Consider the following 20,584-nt stretch of genomic DNA (forward strand, 5'->3'; position numbering starts at 1 on the left):
TTAAAAGAAGTTGGGGGCTGGAGAGATGGCTCAGAGGTTAAGAGCACTGGTTGTTCTTCCAGAGGTCCTGAGTTCAGTTCCCAGCACCCACATGATGGCTCACAACCATCTGTAATGAGATCTGGTGCCCTCTTCTGGCCTGCAGGCATGCATGTAGGCAGAACACTGTATACATAATAAATAAATCTTTTAAAAAAGAAGTTAACATAACTTCAGTACCAAATCTGACAAAACAAAGTCAATCAATTTTCTTAGAATTATAGTTACAGAATTCTTAGACAAACGTTGAACAAACTGCATCTTACAATGCACTAAAAACTAATACCTTATATTATAAATGGAGTTCATCATGATGATTCAAAATTGATTTGACATTAGAAAGTGAATTAATATGTCACCATATTAATAAATAAATGAAAATGATAGGTGGCTCTATCTATCTAGACAATCCATCTGTTTGATTGAAAATTCACACCTATATTTAATTTTTTAAAAAGCTTTCAGCTAACTAGGAATATAAAAGAACTTTTTCTAAGCTGTTAAGATTACAGACTAATAAATATAAACGCAGTTCCAGGAAAGGGTTACCTGTTTTAGAGTCGTTGGCCAGTAAAGTCCCATAGACCTCCAAATATCACAGAATTTGCCAGTAGGCCCCTATTGATGAAGATACTACATACTTGAGTCACACAGCGTAGAAAAACCAAGTTGGTAATTGGCCTGGAAGCGTCATTCCTACTGGCTAGCTTCACTGTGCCAGAAAGTGCCATGAAAGCTACAGAGGAGAAGAGTCGTCTCCAGTCTCCCCCAGCTTCGCACCTCTGAGTTATAATAGCGACAGCCCGACATGACATGGCCACTGGCTCTATCACAAATGTTATGGGGGTAACCCACCACTTTCTGGTTAGATTTAAGGCCCCATGCCACAAGATAAAACCTTTACCTAACAACGTTATTAGAACCAAGAACCTGTGACTAGACCGTAGGTTCTCACACTCTTCTGCTAAATGGACATAGTGGTAAGTGGACTTCTAACGACATACCATCGTAACCATAGATGTGTGGTGCTATTGTGTTCCCCAAAATATTGTGCATCCTAATAAACTTATCTGGGGTCAAAGAACAGAACAGCCACCAGATACAGAGGCCAGAAAATGGTGGCACTCACACCTTTAATCCCTACATTCCAGAGGCAGAGATTCGCCTGGATTTCTGTGAGTTCAAGGTCATATTGGAAACAGCCAAGGTGGTGACTCACATCTTTAATCCCAGGAAGTAATGGCAGGAGGCAGAAAGGTATTTAAGGCGTGAAGACCAGAAACTGGACTTTTTTGGCAGGTTAAATTTTTAGGTTTTTGAGCAGCACAGTTCAGCCGAGAGGCATCCAGTCTGAGAAAACAGGATCAGCTGAGGAATCGGCAAGGTGAGGAAGCTGTCTGTGGCTTGTTCTGCTTCTCTGATCTTCCAGCATTCACCCCAATAACTGGCTCCAGGTTTGATCTTATTAATAAGACCAGCTAAGATTTGTGCTACATAGATGAATGCAGCTTCTGTTTGCAGTAGATGGCAAATAACACAGAGACCTACAACTGGTCGTGGTGCAGAGAATGAGAGACTACAGGATGCTCAACCCTATAGGAAACATCTGTACCACACCACCTCCTTTCAAGGCTTCAGGATTATTGCAGAAGAAGGAGGTTGTAAGATCTAGAAGGGGTATGTGGCTTATGGGTAAATAGTCTTTTCCAGACACAACAGGGTAACTGCACATATAAACCCACAGAAGTGACAGCATGCATAAGACCTACAAACTCAGGCCAGATAAAACCCCAGCAAAGCCAGGTGGTGGCAGCGGCAGCTCGGCGCATGCCTTTAATCCCACCCACACTTGGGAGGCAGTGGCAGGTGGATCTCCGTGAGTTCGAGGAAGGCCTGGGCTATAGAGTAAGTTCCAGGAAAGGTGCAAAGCTACACAGAGAAACCCTGTCTCAAAAAACCAAAACCAAACAAACAACCCAGCATGGGAGGGGAGGTGGTCATGAACTCCCACCCCAGCTGAGGTGTTATTGACAATTGGTAGATGCTGGGAGAGGGAGCATCAGTGCTCTTTAAGGATGTGGCCCGTGGTAGGTTGGCCACACTACAGTGGATGGGGATACACTCAGGAGTATCTGGGCGACACAAATTGGACTTGATGAGTTGGTTTTGTATTGTTTTTTCTTTTTTCGAGACAGGGTTTCTCTGGGTAGCCCTGGCTATCCTGGGATTTACTCTGTAGACCAGGCTGTCCTTGAACTCACAGAGATCCGCCTGCCTCTTTTTTTTTTTTTTTTTTTTAAAGAGGACACAAATTGTGTGGGAAGGGAAGGAAGGGGGATCCAGAAGAAGTTGGGAAGGAGAAGTAAATATGATCAAGATACATTGTATGAAATTCTCAATGAGCTAATAAAAACTGAAAAAGTTTAAAAGATTAATACAGAACTTTACAGAAAACATCATCTGTAAAAGTTATCATTTAAAAAGCATTATCTTAAAGAGGAGATAAACCTATGATAGCCATCATCTCTACTTTTATTCAGTGTTGTACTGATGGGTTCCATGCAGAACAGTGGGGCAGGAAATGAAATTGTGTACGAATGCAGAAATTAACAATGAAATTCTCTTCAAGTACAGGTAATTTGATCATAGTCCTAGAGACACTAAAAGAATGCATGGATAGCTTGCTGAAATTCATAGAGTCAACCAAGTTACTCGGCACAAAATCAATATGCAGAAACTTACCTGCATGTTTATCAACAGGTGCTCTACAGTTATTCCTTCTAAATTGAAGCATTTCTTTCTGGAGGGAATAAAGAGGCTTGTAGGGCTCAGGGACCTGATGTGGTTTGTAAGGCTCGAGAAACATAGGAAGTGACGTGATTGGCCAGGCTCCTCCCCAAGGTTTGAAAGACAGTACTCTTTAGCTATGGGGAGGCATGGCAGCGGTGAGGTGGGAGGTGGGTGTCTTTGGTGGAGCTGACTGCAGGCTATGCAGAGAGTTACAGTTTTCACGAGGCATCATCCACACCGGAGGGGCTTTGCTGTGATGTCACTGCCTTTGGGTCACCTATGTCCCTATAGTTGGGTCTGTCATTGGTGCTCTAGAGGGGGTAAAGATCAAGTTTGTTCACATGTGCCCCTAAATGTCATACAGCATGTCATGGTCTGAATGAGAACGGCCCCATAGGCTCATATATTTGAATACGTGGTCTTCTAATAGCTGTTTGGGGATGACTAGAGGGAGGTGTGGCTTTGCTGGAGGAGATAAGAATGACATTTTTAGTTAGCTCTCTCTGTCTACTCCTTGAGGATCAAGGCGTGAGCTCTCAGCTTTTTCTGCCCTATTGTCTGCTCCACCAGCATGGACTCTATAATCTTTTGAAACTGTAAGCCCAATTAAATGTTTTCTTTCATATGTTGCTTTGGTCAAGGTGTTTCATCAGCAATAGAAAAATAATTAAGATACAGCACAAGAGAAATAGATAATGTAATACTTAAAATGGCATTTAATTATTTTTGTTTGGATTAAAATTATAAGTATTTATTGGGTATGCTTTCTTTTCTGCCACTGTGATAAAACAGACTGGTCAAAAGCAACTCACGGGAGGAAAGGATTTATTTGGCTTACAGTTTCAGGTCACAGCTCATCATTTCTGGAAAGAAATTGAGGAGAAATTAAGGAATTTGAGCACTAGCTAGATCACATCCACAGTCAAGAGCAATGAGAAATGAGAGCATCCATGCTACCTACTTGCTTGGCACTCAGTTAGCATTCTTATTCTTATATAGTCCAGTGCCCCAAACCACAGAACAGTATTGCCCACCCGGGCTGTTCAATTAACCATTGAGACAATCCCTTACAGATATACCTACAGACCAACCTTGTAGGCGAACTTCCTTTTCAGTCGCCAGTCCAAAATGACAAGGAGACATTATTAATTATGAAAGCTTGGCCTTAGCTTAGGCTTTTCCCCAACTAGCTCTATTAACTTAAATTAACCTCTTTTTGTTAGTCTACATTCTGTCACATGGCTCAGTGACCTCTCCTCTGTTCTGTATGTCCGACTTGATCCACATCTCACTGGTGTCTCCAGGCTTCTCTTCTTTCCAGAGTTGTCTCTCCCCACAAGTCCTGGCTATTCTCTCCTACCTAGCAATTGGCCATTTAGCTCTTTATTAAGCCAATCACAGTGACACATCTTCACACAATGTAAACAAATATTCCACAACACAACCTGATTTAAATAATTCCTCATTAAGATTTTCTTCCCAGGTAGTTCTGGATTGTGTTGACAGTTAAAGCTAACTGTGAGGTGATTTGATCAAATCAGGCTAATTGCATATCACTCTGTGTGTGTGTGTGTGTGTGTGTGTGTGTGTGTGTGTGTGTGTTGTGTGTGACTTTTTTATGGTTAGAGCATTCACAAAGTTCTCTTTTAATAATTTTGAAGCACAATTGAATTATTGTTAGCCATATCTACCCTAGTAGTCAATAGAACCCCAGCATTTATTTTTCTTGTCTACTTACAACTTTGTGCCCATGGATCAACCTCTGCCCATTCTTCCCTGTCTAGGCTCTGGTAACCACTATTCTACTTTCTACTGCCAGGGAGTCAACTCCCCCCACAACCCCCATCCCCGGAGCCAAGGTTTCTCTGTGAAATTTTGGTGTCTGTTCTGGAACTCATTCTGTAGCCCAGGCTGGCCTCGAATCCACAGAGATCTGCCTGCCTGTCTCCTGAGTGCTGGGATTAAAGGTGTGCACCACCACCACCACCACCACCACCACCACCACCACCACCTCAAATTAACTTTTTCTAATTCAGTATATGCATGACATAAGATAGTGTATTTGTCAGAGTTTTCTAGAGTCACATAACTTTTATAAGATGAAATTATTGGAATGACAAACACACTATCTTATGTCGTGCAGTCCAACAATGGCTAGTTGTGAATGGAAAGTCCAAGAACCTAGTAGTTGCTCCATCTCACAAGGCTGGGTGTCTCAGCTGGAATACCGAAGAAGTAGGCTCCAATGCTGACAAAGGAATGGATGTGCTGAGGAGGTGAGGGCAAGCAGGGGGAGGACAATCACTTCCTGCTTCCACTGTCCTTATATAGGCTTCCAGCAGAAGTTGTGGTCCAGATTAAAGGTGTGCCTTCCCAGCCTCAAGGTCTAGATTAAAGGCGTGTGGTCTTCCTGCCTCAAGATCCAGGTCACAAGTGTGCCCTCCATTTCTGGATTATAGTTCATTCCAGATATAGTTAAGTTGACAACCAAGAATACCCATCGCAGATAGTAATTAAGTAGTATTCAAGAAATACAGGAATAAATTTCATGAAAAAGGACACGAGTTAAAATCGAAATAAATGGGAAAATATAGAAGCTTAATTTATAGGACACATGGGCAGTTAATGTTTTTTACCTCAGGGGTCCTGGAATTATGTCACATTTTAGACTACGCTTGTTCTAATATAATTATTTCTCACTAAAATATTACATTAAATAGATAAGCCACAAAATGTGATATCTTAACATTATTAGACAAAATAAATGTTAATTTACTTTATTCGATGTCACTGGGAACAGTTGGTGTAAATATCATGCTTGGGTGAAATTCTATCAAGACAGTACTGCAGAGATTGCAGGTGAACACAATGAACGTTTTAGCATATCAATGAGTTGACCTTTCAGGGAAAGAATTCGCAGACAAGGGTTCCTTTAAAGGGCTTGAATCGCTAACTTCCTTCAAGAGCTTTTGAATATTCATGTAAAGGAACATCAGCCATCTCAGACTCCAAAGGTCTATGCCTGGCTTTCGTCCCCTACTATGCACAGATGGTTATTTTACCTAAATGCCCCATGCACATTCGATTTAGTGAGGCCAACACTGGGAGATAATGGTAGCAGACTGATGAAGGGTGGAAGAATTCCTCCACACTTAGACCGAGTCAGAACACAAATGTCATAAACTTCAATTTTATAGCAGGTCAAGGTTTTTGGGAGTAGAGGAGCCACTGAGAACCCAGGGAATTACTAAGTTTTGGGGGTTGTACAGAACTGAAAGGGCAGCTGACCCAGCAGGCTTCAGGGTTTGGGAAAAACGGTGAGTAGACTGGGGTGGAGGGTCATTCTGCATTAAAGAGACTTGTGATATGGAAGAGGTAGAAAGCACGATGGTTGGGAGAGGGGTGATTCCTAGCCATGCTTCCTCCGTCAGAGAGACCTTCCATCTAAGCTTAATCACCTGATTAGAGCACTTACGGTCCTACACAGTGTGGGTGCCCAGTTTATGATTACTGTTGATTTGAGCATGGCATGGTAATATGAGGAAATGTTTGGTGGGGTCATAAGAAATGTGAAGTGAGTCAGCTGAAACCCTCAGAAGAAAATTGATTCAAAGTTAAGAGTTAACTCCCCCTCCTCGCCACCCCCAGAGGTGGAAGATAAATCCCTCTTGCTGAAGACACCATGCACTTCAGACATAGGGCCCAGAGGTCCCAGAGCTGGTGCTGGCCTGAATGCCCCTCCTTGAGGACTAGCTCTCAAGGTATCAGAGGTGCCATGAAAGCTTCCAAAGGAGGGAGGCAACAAACAGTCCTACCCAGCTCAGACACCTATGAACCACATCAACAACCAGCATGGCTCCATAACCCCTTAGGGTACAGCAGTGGTACACATACCCTGTGGTAACCAACCGCTCTCTAATTGGACTTAAGACCCACTCAACAAGAGGGAGACCATGCCTGGTACTAGAAACCTAGCCAACTTCTCAGTGCTAGTGGATTCATGGCTATTGGAGGAGAACCTACAGCCACTAAGTTACCAAACCACCATAATTCATCCCAACAATCTGTACATTTATCCTTATATCTACAGACAGGTGTAGTCTTCACCTCTCATCAAGGAAGTGTCTCCTTATAGATGGGGACCAGTACACAAACCCACAACCAATCAATAGGCAGAGTTGTGGTGCCCCCATCCCAGTGGGTACATCTACAGAACTCTCCCACACATAAGACTCAGGAGACATTGCAGATGGTGGGGCGTAAAGATTGTAAGAGTCAGAGGATCAGGGACAGGGACTCTTATGAGAGATTGTGTCTTCTAACAACACCAGAAGCTACACTTGTAAAATCTCACCAACACGCCTGCCCAAACATGCCCAAACAAGGATGACACTAACAAACATGCCAAAGTGGATGGAGAAAAGCCCATGGGGCCTCAATGCAACACAAAGATTTATAGGCAACTGAGTAAAGCTGGGACCGGGAGAAGTGGTTTCCCACCGGGAAGAGGACACCATTTGATTGTCTAGTGTCAAAGGTTAGCCTGCAAACATATATGCAAGCAGTATATGGATGCAATAGGTTATATTTGGGTATGTGTATATGTATATTATACATTATGTACATGTATATACACATGTCTGTATATATTATATATATAAATACATATATGCAAGTAATAATCATTGATGAAAAAAAGAGGCCATGAATTTGAAGGAGCATGGGGAAAGATGTATGGGAGGTTTTTGAGGGAGGAAATGGAAGGGAGAAATGTAGTTAAATTACAGTTCCCAAAATAAACAACCACAACAAAAAGGGGAGCCAGAAGGGGACCAAGTTCCCAGTCATATTCAAGTGGATGCCCCAGTGATCTGAAGACCTCTCACTATGACCCATTCTGTAAGGGTTCTGTCACCTTTCAATGGCATTATCTTGGATCATGCCTTTTGACACATGGGGCCTCAAGATATAAGCCATAGTGATAGCAGAATCTGGAATTTTATTTTCGTAGTAGTTTGGTTGTATTTATCGTGAGAGCATGTATCTGGATCTTTATAGTAAAAACTTAGAGGGGTGTGTGTGTGTGTGTGTGTGTGTGTGTGTGTGTGTCCCCATCTGTGTCCATGTGGGCATCTGTTTGTGCTTTCCTATGTGGCTGTGCAGAGGCCACAGGTTGACACTGATATATCTTTCTCAAACACTTTTCTGCCTTAGTTTTTGAGGCTGAGGTTTTCTCACTGAACCAGGAGCTCACCATTTCAGCTAAACTGGTTATCCAATAGTGGCTGTCATCCTCTTGTCTCCACCCCAAGCATTGTGGTTATGGTATGCACAGTCATGTTCAACTTTTTACATAGATGGGGGTCCAAACTGAGGTTTTCACACCTCACACAGAAAGCCCTTTCCTTGTTGATCCATAGGACCCTATAGACATATTTATAGTTGCAGGTGTGTGGCGCATCCTTTGACCCCATCGTTTCCTTTCATTTTCACCCTAAGAACCTGGTGAGGATGCTGGAAGTCTGTCTATGTATGCACACAGAACTCATTAAACTCTAAAGGCTCCACTAATGCCGTGGAGCGCAGGAGGTCCTTGTGCTCACAGATAAGCATGAGGGGAACCAGGAATGTTAGATATGCTTGTGTCTTCAAGGGAAGGGATGTAGATGTATACCTGTTTTCCCCAGAAGGCTGGGAGTGGATGTTGTTAATAGCCTGGTGATCTATGCTATCTGTAGGCTCAACCACACCTGAACCCCCAGACTATGATGTTTATCCCAGACTTTTCTCTTGAGCGTTGTTTCTCAGTCAATAGACTTCATACTGATGAAAGATGTCACATGTACTTTGTAGTTTGGTATCCTCTATGAGATTTGACCAAGACTTCACCTGATCCTCCCAAGACCCTAAGGCTATAGGACCTGTTTTAGTCATTGTTCTAGACTTTGTAAATTTAGTCTTTAAACCTAGACTTTAGTCATTGTAAAGAGACACTATGACCATGGCAACTCTTATTTATTATTTTTTTTATTTTATTTTTTTCTCGGAGCTGAGGATCGAACCCAGGGCCTTGCACTTGCTAGGCGAGCACTCTACCACTGAGCTAAATCCCCAACACCAATCCATGGCAACTCTTATAAAGGAAAGCATTTAATTTGGGCTTGCTTATAGTTTCAGAGGTTTTAGTCCACTGTCCTCTTGGCAAGGAGCATGGCAGCACACAGGCAGACACAGTAACTGAGAGTTCTTTATCTAGATCCAAAGGCAGCAGGAAGAAGAGAGAAAGCCACTGGGCCTGGTTTGGGCATCTTGAAAACCCAAAGACCACCCCCAGTGACAAATTTCTTCCAACAAGGCCACATCCACTCCAACACTCCAACAAGGTCACACCTCCTAATCCCTTTCGTAGCATCACTTTCTTAGGGTTTCTATTGCTGTGAAGAGACACCATGACTACGGAAGCTCTTAAGGGGAAAACATTTCATTGGAGCTGGCTTACAGTTTTAGATATTTAGTCCATTAATATCTGTGGTGATATATTGTGTACCCCCAATAAAACTTACCTGGGAATCAGAGGACAAAGCCAGCCACTAAATTAGATGTAGAGGCCAGACAGTGGTGGCTAACACCTTTAATCCTATCACTTGCAAGGCACAGATATGTCAGGATCTCTGTGAGTTCAAGGCTACACTGGGCTACTTGAGAGAAACAGAACCAGGCAGTGGTGACTTTAATCCCAGGAAGTAATATGACAGGACACAGAAAGGTATATAAGGCATGAGGAACAGGAACTTGCTCTCTTTAGACTGAGGATTTCCTAGAGGAAAGAGCTTGTGGCTGGCTTGTTCTGCTTCTCTGATCTTTCAGCTTTCACCCCAGTATCTGGCTCTGGGTTTTGTTTTTTGTTTTTTATTAATAAGACCATTTAAGATTCATGTTACAATTATCTGTGGTAATATTTTGTTTGTGCTCTAACAAATAAAGCTTGCCTGGAGATCAGAGTGCAAAGCCAGCCACTAGTTATTCACAGAGGCCAGGCAGTGGTAGCACACAACTTTAATTGCAGCACTTGGGATCTCAGGCCTTTGATCCCAGTGCCTGGGAGGCACAGGCCTTTAATCTCAACACTAGGCACGAGGAAACAGGAAGTGATACGACTGGGCAGAGGGAGGAATACAAGGCAAGCAGAGACAGGAGCTGGGCCCCTTTTCAGTCTGAGAAGTGATGGAGGTAAGAGGTGACTTTGGCTGGCTGCTCTGCTTCTCTGATCTGACTCCAGGTTTTTATTATTAAGACCAATTAGAATTCACGCTGCATTTATCATGGTGGGAAGCATGGCAGTGTGCATGCTTGGTGCTGGAGAAGGAGCTGGGAGTTCTACATCTGGATGAGTAGGCAGCAGGAAGAGAGAGTGAGCCACTGGGCCTGAAACCTCAAAGCCCACTCCCAGTGACACATTTCCTCCAACAAGGCCACACCTCCTAATAGTGTCACTTCCTATGGGCCTATGGGGGCCATTTTCATTCAAAACCACCACATTTTTCTCCCTGGCCACCATACGTTTATAGTCATATCATAATGCAAAATGTATTTAGCCCAACTTAAAAAATTTCCCCAGTCAATCACAGTATCAGCACAGTTTAAAAGTCCAAAGTTCAAAGTCTCTTTGGAGACCCATATAATCTCTTAACTGTAAACTCAAAATGAAGAAGCAGATCACACATTTCCAACATATAATGGCATAGGATATACATTATGATTCCAAAATGGAGGAAAGGGATCATAGTGAGCAAATACTGAACCAAAGCAAGATTGAAGATCAGCTGGGCAAACTCCAAACTCTGCATCTCCATGTCTGATATAGAAGCACTCTTCAGATCTCCAACTCCTTTCAGCTTTGTTGACTGCAGCACACTTCTTTTGGGGAGTTGGTTCCACTCTCTCTTAGCAGCTCTCCTTGTCAGGTATTCCACAATTTTGGCATCTGCGACATCTTGAGGTCTCCAAGGCAATCCAGGCTTCACCTTCACAGCTTCATACAATGGCCTCTCTGGACCTCCATGCAAAGACACCCCTGACACATGCCTGGCATCTTGGAGGGAGATTTTATAACCCCTTGTATCTTTGACTCTAAAGCCAGAACCATGTGGCTGGAGCTGCCAAGTTCTGGTGCTTACTGGGGCTAGAAGATGGCCCCCTCATTCAATTACATCTTCACCAGCTTGCTTTTTTCAATGGTTTCCTGCTGTGGGGTGTCCTGTATGCTGTGAATATACGTTGCTATGATTGATTGATAAATAAAATGCTGATTGGCCAGTAGCCAGGCAGGAAGTATAGGCGGGACAAAGAGGGAGGAGAATTCTGAGAATGTAAGGCTGAGTCAGGAGACACAGCTAGTCACTTTGAGGAGAAACAAGATGTAAGGATACCGGGAAGCCACAAGCCACATGGCAAGGTATAGATTTATAGAAATGGGTTAATTTAAGATAGAAGAACTAGATAACAAAGACTGTGGGGGTGCAGGACTTGGAGAGAAACTCTCCAGCTACAGTTTCCTTCGTTTGCTGTCCTGGAACTTGCTTTATAGACTAGTTTTGATCTCAGAAATCCACCTGCTTTTGCCTCCCAAGTGCTGGGATTAAAGACATGCACCACCACACCTGACCCTAAGCTTTTCTTTAGCTCCTTTTCACGAAACAACAACAACAACAACAACAACAACAAAACTAAGTACAATGATGTGGAAATGAGAAAAATTAACAAAAAGCTCAGTGGAAAGGTTAACCTATACAGTGATTATTTGGATAATAGACTATCAAGGTAGAGAGTTGGTCAATTCAGTCAAGATCAATGATATGTTTAATACATATGGGTTACAGCTTTGGAACACCATGAAAATGCTGAATCTATGGCTTATGAGCATAGAGGAAGGATTATTTGCCGAAACAATAAAAAGTAATTTCAATGAGGACATTTCTCAAATCCAGGGAAAGAGATGCTTGTGTGTGTGTGTGTGTGTGTGTGTGTGTGTGTGTGTGTGTGTGTGTGTGTGTGTGTTTACAGAACATCAAATAGACAGGAAAAAAAAATCCCCACATCCTGTTATGGTTAACGCACTAAACATACAGGACAAAGATGGAGTATTCCCTTGGTTACTAAGAAGTGACCTTCTTTATCTCTTCTGACTAGACTTATTTAAAGTGCATTTTCTCAGACATCAAGATGATGACACCTGCTTTTTTTCTGGGCTCTATTTGCTTGAGATAATTTTTGCAGTCTTTTACCTGAGGGCTGAAGGTGGAGTTTTCCTGTCCCAACTGCCTGCTCCCAAATAACCGTCAGTTTCTTCAGTTGACCCATTCATTCAGCTTGCTTTTTTATACAGCCTAGGACTATCCTGTTCACGGGGTGTACTGCCCACAGCCACCTGGACCCTTTCACATCAGTCACTAATGAATAAACTATCCCCAGAGGACGGTCTTTCTGGTGTGGTCCTGTATTCAGTTAGAAACATAGAATGTGTTTGGGTGAGAATACTTTCACCTATGTTCATCAAGGAGATTGATCTATAGACTTCTTTTTTGGTTGTGCATGTGTCTGCTTTGGGTATCAAAGAAATACTGGCTTCATCAAGTGAGTTTTGGGGCATTCCTTTTCCTCTTATGGAATAATTTGGGGATCATTAGGTTTTAAAAGTCTGGTAGAATCCTGCAGTGAATTAATCTGGACATTTTTTTTTTTAAACTTGGGAAGTTTTGTATTACTCCCTTTCCATATCATTACTTATTCTAGATCTGTTTAAATTATTGATACCATTATGATTGAACACATCATGATGCTCCTAGAAATTCATCCATTTCTTTACATTCTCCAACTTAGAAGAATATAGGTTTTTAAAATGTGTCCTTATGATTTTCTGAGTTTTGTTGGTACCTAACACAATTTCCCCCTTTTTTCTCAAATTTTATTAATTTGGGGTTTCCCTCTCTTTTGGTTTGTCTGGCTAAGGGCTTGTCAATCTTCTTTATGTTTTTGAAGAACAACTCCTTTATTTTATTGACTCTTTGTAGTGTGTATGTATGTGTGTGCACATGTATGTGCACATGTGTGTGTGTGTGTGTGTGTTTCACTTCCATTTTGTTGACTTTTTTCTTGTCCTTAATAATTTCTTCCTATCTACTGCTTTTGGTTTTGTTCGTTACTGTTTTTCCAAAAAACTTAGAGTACATCATTATTAAGTTATTCATTTTATTTCTCTTTAATTTCTAAAAGATTTATTCTTATTATTTTTAATATTGTGGCATGCCGGTATTTAGGCATGTGCATGTGAATGTGGTGTGCATGGGATCTAGAGGTGACAGATCCTCATGGAGTGGAGTTTCAGGCTGTTGTGAGACAGTCCATGTGGGGGATGGTAACTGCATTTCTGCATTTGAGTCTTCCGCAATAACAGTACATGCCCTTAACTCCTGAGCCCTCTCTTCTGCCCCCTTTCTGATTTTTAACGTAGGCTGCTAGGCTATAAACTTCCTTTAGGATTGTCTTCACTGTTTCATAGGGTTTTTTTTTTTTTATTTCATCCTTAATTTCTTCCTAATTTAGTTTCTTGCATAATTTAACATAGTATTTGAAGATTCTTTCTTGTCTTCTGTATTTTTCATAATTCACTCACAAGCCAGTAAGTAGCCCTGTTCCATGACACTCTTTCATTTCCTGCCTCCAAGTTCCTGCCTTGAGTTCCTATCCCGACTTCCCTTAGTGATGGCTGTGGAAGCCAAATAAACTCTCTCCTCCCCAAGATGCCTTTGCCCATGCTCTTTATCACAGTAACAGAAGGAAAGCTAGAATGAGGGTGCTGTGGGACAAAAAGCAAAGCCAGACTGCAAGCGAGGAAGAGAAAAAAGTTGAATTTTAGCAAGTATTCCTCCAGGGAGGCCTTTGAGTTCTCGGGACAGAAGAGTAGAGGGGACAGGAATGGAGTGAGCTCGACGGGAATGTGAAGGTGCTGGAGTTAAGGGAAAGGTGGCTTCTGTACAGATGAAACATGGTCTGAAACTACAGGGGAATGTACAGGAATCAAACAGGAACATGGCTGTCAGCAGACAGAGGGTATGCCAGGACAGGAGAGGTCTTAGGAGACTTGGAGGGTAGACAGAGGGAGACAAACAGGTTTCAAAGCAGGTTTTGTTAGAAGTGCACACATAGAACACTGCTGTTAAAAATCCTGCCCACAGACAGTGGATAAAGCTTTGCAGACAGAATTCTGTGCTCTGTGCTCTCTCTTAGCCTCACATGTTTCTTTTCTCCCCACGTTATCACCTCTAACTGGCTTCCCTTTACTGCCCTTCTGGTTAACCTCCTTCAGCTTTTGCTCACCATTGAGATCTTAGGACATTAAGTTTTAGTGTGGAAGTTGTCCTTACTGTTTTAGGATGTTTAGCATCTGTTCTGGCTTGTGCCCTGTAGATGCCAGCAGCAACTCTTTCCAACATCGCCAAATTGTCATTGGTTGAGAGTCACTGATCTAGACCATAGATAAAAGTACAGAGGGTGGGGAAAGGATGGGGCAGACTCACCAATTGTGAGTGAATCATGAACACAGAAGACAAGGTGGGCTCTTCAAACACTATGTTAAATTGTGCAATGTACATCCAGGCTAATGATGACATCACCGAGTAGAACCAAGCATGGCGGTGCATCCAAGTAATTCCAGTACTTGCGATACTGGGCTAAAAGGATCAAGACCCTGCTTCAAACAAAGAAAAATGTTTAAAACATTTATAAATAAATATGAGCATATGTCAGAATATTCTAATCCTATCTGTACACACACATTTGCACCTGCACACAAAAGTAACATGCAAACACACACACACACACACACACACACACACACACACACACACACACACACAGTACTGCCCCCTAAACATGAAGGCTGGAATGAACTTGCTCTCCAACCTGGTGACCTTTGTACAATCTGTGTGGCCAGGGACTTTCAGGCACTGAACTGTCCTCCAGTCGCTGCTAGTAAACTCGTTTTTCTCAGTTGATCTATAGAATCTATCTTTATGAAAAGTGTCAGATGTACTTTACAAAGAGTTTTGATGTTGTCACGTCTGATTGTATTTAGCTTTGTTCCTCAGAGATCTAGGTATGTTTTGTTGTATATGCAGGATTCAGTTATTCACCACAAGAATAGTTTTCACCAGATTGTGCTATGTTTAAATATGCCTAATAAACAACTTGGGGGCAGACTCCAGACGTCTGAACTGACATTGATCACTGATACACATTGTGCTGAACTGTCCTCTTGCCCCCGACCCCCAGCTTGTCTCTCCACTGCCCATGCAGGTCACACAGATAGATGCTCCCTTCCCTGAACTAAGGAAGTCAGAGAAGATCCATCTGTGCTGAAAGCCATCTGGAGATATCATAGATGGACACAAAAGAAATTTCATCTTGAGTCTAGTGTTAAGGTGGCCATGAATCTCATTCCTGGAGTCTGGCAGAAGTGGTGTGTAGTTGGAGAGCTTCTCTCCAGGTTCCACCAAGCCCTCACGGTCCCATAACCCACGTATAAAATAATCATACAGACACTTATATTATTTAAACTGCTTGGCCATCAGCTCAGGCCTACCATTGTCTAGCTCTTACTCTTATATCTAGCCCATTTCTGTTAGTCTATACTTTGCCACATGGCTTGTGGCTTACCGGTGTCTTTACATGTTTCTTCTCATGGCAGCGGCTGGCAGTGTCTCCTCCCAGCCTTCCTGTTCCCAACCTTCTCCTCTTCCTTGTCCTGCCTACCTTATCCTTCCTGTCTGGCTACTGGCCAATCAGCACTTTATTTATACAGAGTGATATCCACAGCACTTCCCCTTTTCTTTTTTTGTTAAAAAAGGAGGGTTAACTTTTACATAGCAAAATTACAGATAACAAAACAATTATCAAGCAAGAATTATAGTTACAATATTAAAGAAGATATCCTATCTATCTTATATTTGTGAGTCTAAGGTTTTATATCTAACTTATCTTGTATCATAACTGAGGAAATTATAACTATCTAGTGTTCAACCACATCAAAGACCTCAGAAGGATATAATATTATCTGAGAACCAGGAGAAGGATGCAAGCAACTTTCAGGAGTCTTACAGTGTAGACAGAGACAGCTGACAGCCTGGACAGTCACCTAATGTTTCTTTGTAAAGTTGGGGCATTTGTCTTCAGCCCACAGGGCTAGAGTCTCTTGGTCACTTTTTTCAGTGTCCTGTAGAATGTCTGGCAGTTTCCTCTGTGAAGCAGGAATCTGAAGGACCATTTTGTCAAACAAAGTTCAGTGGTCACCTTTCTATGGGTCCTGCATGTCCAGTCGATCAAGCAGTCCAGGCAAGAACAGTTTCTTGCCCAAATGGCTATTTTTGCCAAGGTGAAGATAAACTCCATATGAAGTGTCTTTAATGCCCATCCTCCTCTCTGAAGTAAATTGGTGCTGCCAGGAGCAGACATGTCTCACTGTCCAGAAAGTCTAAACTTTAAAAATATTTTAAATGCCATATTCTGTAGACCTTTGAAGTGTTTAAAGGTTACCTGTCTATCTGAAATATCTCTGTGTATACCTAGAAGACTTAACTAACATGACTTTGAGTATGATTATCATAGATGACCAGTTATTAATCTATTTTTAATCATCCATTACAATTTTAAATGAGCTGTACAAACATAATACCTTAAACAAGAGTAGAAATATACACACAGCATAACAAAATTAACTTTAAGTTTGTATCAGTAGACTAAAATCTATACCAATGTAAAACATTTTAAATGAGTTGTTGCTCTTTAGAAGTAAGTTCATTAATCTACCCTTTCATCCTATCATATCTACCTCAGTCGGTAGAGCATGAGACTCTTAATCCCAGGGTCGTGGGTTTGAGCCCCATGTTGGGCACCAGATATTGGTGAAATTATTAAGGCCACTCCATGTAGTTAAAAGGGAGGTTTATTTTGTGGGGTAACTTACAAATGAAGGGATAGGTTGTAGAGTCTGGCAAAGGTATGGCACTGTCTGGCAGGATTCTCTGGAGAACTCTGCTCAGTCTACCTCCTGCGTCCAGCGTCCCAGTGTCCCAGAGCCAAGAGAGCTCTCTTCCTGATCCTGGGTCTTCCTCCTCCTCCCTCAGCCCCGCCTTGTGGGCGTGACCATTACCGAAGCCTCAATGGGGGTTGGAACTTCCAGGCCAATGCTGGGATGGCTACCCACTACAGTGGTGAGGCCCAGTTACCTCTCCAGCCTTCAGTGGAGGGAACTTCACTATGTATCTTCCTCCTAGACAGACTCTGCCTGGAGCCGGGTTGCCTCTCCCAAGGGCCCTCCCCATGGCCCCCTTCATTTCCTTGTTGCGGAAGCTGTAGATGATGGGGTTGCACATGGGGGTGATGATGGTGTAGAGGAGGGAGAAAGGCTTGTCTTTGTCAGGCCCATGTGTGCTGCGGGGATTCATGTAAGAGAACATGGCTGAGGTGTAGAAGAAGATGACCACAGTCAGGTGGGAGGCACAAGTGGAGAATGTCTTCCCCCTGCCTGAGGAGGAGGCTCTGCTGAGGATGGAGGTGAGGATGCGGGCATAGGAGGTGACAATGAGCACCATGGGGCTGAGCAGCACCACAATGGCATCAAGAAAGATCAACTTCATGCTGAACTGAGGGTCCCCACAGGAGAGGGCAATCACTATGGGGGCCTCACAGAAGAAGTTTTCTATGTGGTTGTCTTTACAGAAGGGATTCCGAAAAGACATATACTCAAGAAAGATGCCATTGACCATCCCAAAGACCCAGGAAGAACACACCAGCCTGACACACACCTGCTGGCTCATTATCTGGGCATAGTTGAGTGGGTGGCAGATGGCAACATAACGGTCATAGGCCATGAAAGCCAAGAGGATGCACTCGGCCACACCCACTAGAAAGACCAAGTACATCTGGGTCATACAAGAGGCAAAGGAGACCGTGTGGTCCTTGGTCACCAGATGGATCAACATCTGTGGGATGGTGGTGGTGATGAAGCAGATGTCCAGGAAAGACAGGTGTCCAAGGAAGAAGTACATGGGGCTGTTGAGCCTGGGGTCAGTCCAGGTGATGAAGATGATGAGGCCATTCATGGCCATGGCGAGGCTGTAGAGAGCCAGGAAGAGGGTGAAGAGCAAAGCTCGGGTGGAAGGGGAGCTCTGCTCAAAGCCCACCAGGATGAACTCGGTCACTGTGCTGCTGTTCCTCAGGTCTTCTGTCTGGGGCCTGTTTGAGGACAGGGTGGGGGGGCAGGAAAAGCATAAAGGACACAGTTGTGTGGAAGGTGAGATGTTCCCCTGGAGCCAGAAGCACAGCCAGTGGCTTTCTCTGGTGACAGTGACAGTTTGGGAACTTAGTCATCTCTGGTGAGAAAGTGCCAGGGTCACCAGAGGCTCTCTACATAAATTCTAGTTTTAGAAGTTGAGGAAGCAATGATTCCCCTTTAGTCTGGATCGCTGAGATGCTCTGTGAGATGGTGCATGTGTTCCAGGTCCTTCAACATCAAAGGACTGCTTATGGCCAGGATGCATTCAGAGGGGAAAGAATAAAATAGCTATGCCTGGGGTTCACGTCAGATGAGGAGAGGTTAGAGCCTGAGGGATGGAGTGTGTGATGGTGATGGCTATTCGTTTGTTAAAGGTCATTAGTATGAAATGCACGAGAGAGTGTTCTCTAGAGGAAAACTAAATCCTGTCTTTGCATACTTAATTTATGGGATGAAAGCCTTGGTGGTTTAAAGCACAGGCGTCAAATCACTCAGATGACAATGCCTAACAGTCACTTCTCCATCATTCTAGTGATCCATATTTTCCCAGACCTACTCTCCTGGAGGGGTTTATTCACTGTGCTGTGCACAAGGAAAAGGGGCCTGGCTGGAGAAGGGGCCTCCTTAGGAGATGGCACCCTTTCTCTACAGTCAGAAGTACACACAATTGGGCAGAAAGAACTCACCCACTTCCCTGAGAATGGGGAATGAATGAGCAGGGCTCATAGACGCCAACCTTTCTAGAACTGGATCTGCAGGGAACTTTGCTCACCCTTGACCCTGTGAGTACATAGTGTTTACCTTCCATCTTTAGAGAGTTAGTATTCACAATCCGTTATGCTCTTTTTCTCATTACTGTAACATTTAGGGAGCTACCATGTTCAGGTTAAATCCCTTGTACTTTCATCTTGTTTGGAATTAAGTCTCTGAGTTCAAGGCCAGCCTGGTCTCCAGAGTGAGTTCCTGGGCAGCTAAGGCTACACAGAAACCCTGCCTCAAAAAATAAAAAACCAAAACCAAACAAACAAAATACGTATTAGCTCCTTTCTACTTAACACATGTTTCCAATGACAGCTGAGTGCCTGCTGAACTCCTGCTCTTCAGGATCTCCCTTCAGCTTTCCTCTCTAGTCTCTTGTTGGTACACTTTCATTTTGTCTTCTATGTGATCCCCTACAGAAGCATCTGGCTGGTTAAGTGTTCAGGCTTTGGAGCAGCACAGTTCAGCTGAGATTCATGTGGATGAGGACTCAGAAGCTTCCAGTCTGAGGAAATAAAACCAGCTGAAGAACTGGCAAGGTGAGGAAGCTGTGGCTTGTTCTGTCTCTCTGATCTTCCAGCATTCACCCCAATAACTGGCCTCAGGTTTGTTCTTATTAATAAGACCTGTTAAAATTCCTGCTACACAGCTCTCTAAGTTGAACTGAGCTCTCTTATCTTTCAAGTGCTGGAATCTCCTTTCCTGCCCTGTGGAGATTCCCTCTGTCGTGGCCCCTCCTTGAAGCACTAACTCCCTCTAAGTGAGGTTTCTTAGTCGATCAAGGCATCACCTGGGCCTGTTCCTATCATCTTCACCTTGGAAAGTTCTGGTGCCCAGGACTACTCTGGTGGTCTGGGAAAGGATGGTAGAGGACACAGTTTAATACGGGCCCACAATCCCGCACTCAGCAGACGTGTTGGGACTCAGCTAGTGAATGGTTGGGCAACATCAGTCGTCAGTGAGCTACAATCCATAGAATTCTTGGACTTGGCCAAGAAGAAGTTGGAATTTAACTCAAGGATGCACCAAGCCCCACTGAAGGACAAATGCTGCCTGTGGTTCACTGAGAAGGAATAATATCCAGCACTGAGTGCCTTGGTAGACAGCACCAACAGTTGGGCGGTCAGGCGTCCATGTCAAGACCTGGGATGTTGGAAAGCAAACCACACCTACCTCATCCCGTGGCTCTGCTGCTCAGGTTTTGTCACTGAACCACTGTCCCTAGTGACAGAGATGGCATGGCGTTTGAGGAGGAGCTGCTCCCGGGAGGATGGTCTGAGCTGGTGGGCCACTCTGGAAGACAGAGGTGTCTGGTGAGCTTTGCAGTTCGTTGACACCAGTGCTATTGTAGACAAATGTCTTCTTAGACGATCTTAGCACACTGCATGTGTGCAGCACTTTATAGAGCAGGGAGAGCTGTCTGCCTCACATCGCCATTTGGTAATGCACACTCTCATCTGCCTGCTTCTCAGTGTGTGTGTGTGTGTGTGTGTGTGTGTGTGTGTGTGTGTGTGTTTTCAAGACAGAATTTCTCTGTGTAACCTGGAACTTTCTTTGTAGATCAAGCTAGCCTGGAACTCATAGAGTTCCGCCTGCCTCTGCCTCCCAGGTGCTGGGATTAAAGGCCTACACCACCACTACCACAGCAGATTGTATATTTTGAAC

The 20,584-nt window shown here is 43.5% G+C and overlaps 1 protein-coding gene across 1 annotated transcript; it reads right to left on the minus strand.

Annotated features, from left to right (window-relative positions):
• Positions 1 to 17,081: 17,081 nt before the first annotated feature.
• Positions 17,082 to 20,356, minus strand: LOC118596738 (olfactory receptor 10AD1-like). Its single transcript, XM_036207616.1, has 3 exons — positions 20,349 to 20,356; positions 20,093 to 20,212; positions 17,082 to 18,120 (listed from the first exon to the last, which is right to left on the minus strand). Exons 1-3 carry the CDS (start codon positions 20,354 to 20,356, stop codon positions 17,082 to 17,084), a joined length of 1,167 nt encoding a protein of 388 aa, XP_036063509.1.
• Positions 20,357 to 20,584: the final 228 nt, after the last annotated feature.

Source organism: Onychomys torridus, chromosome 16 (genome assembly GCF_903995425.1).
Source record: "Onychomys torridus chromosome 16, mOncTor1.1, whole genome shotgun sequence".
Classification (NCBI taxonomy): Eukaryota; Metazoa; Chordata; class Mammalia; order Rodentia; family Cricetidae; genus Onychomys; species Onychomys torridus.

What these genes read in the sequence shown, in the direction of transcription:
- LOC118596738 (XM_036207616.1), bottom strand. An exon ending in CAGCAGAGCCACGGGATGAG is followed by an intron (nt 18,121 to 20,092) that starts GTAGGTGTGGTT and finishes GTCCTCAAACAG; the next exon opens with GCCCCAGACAGAAGACCTGA.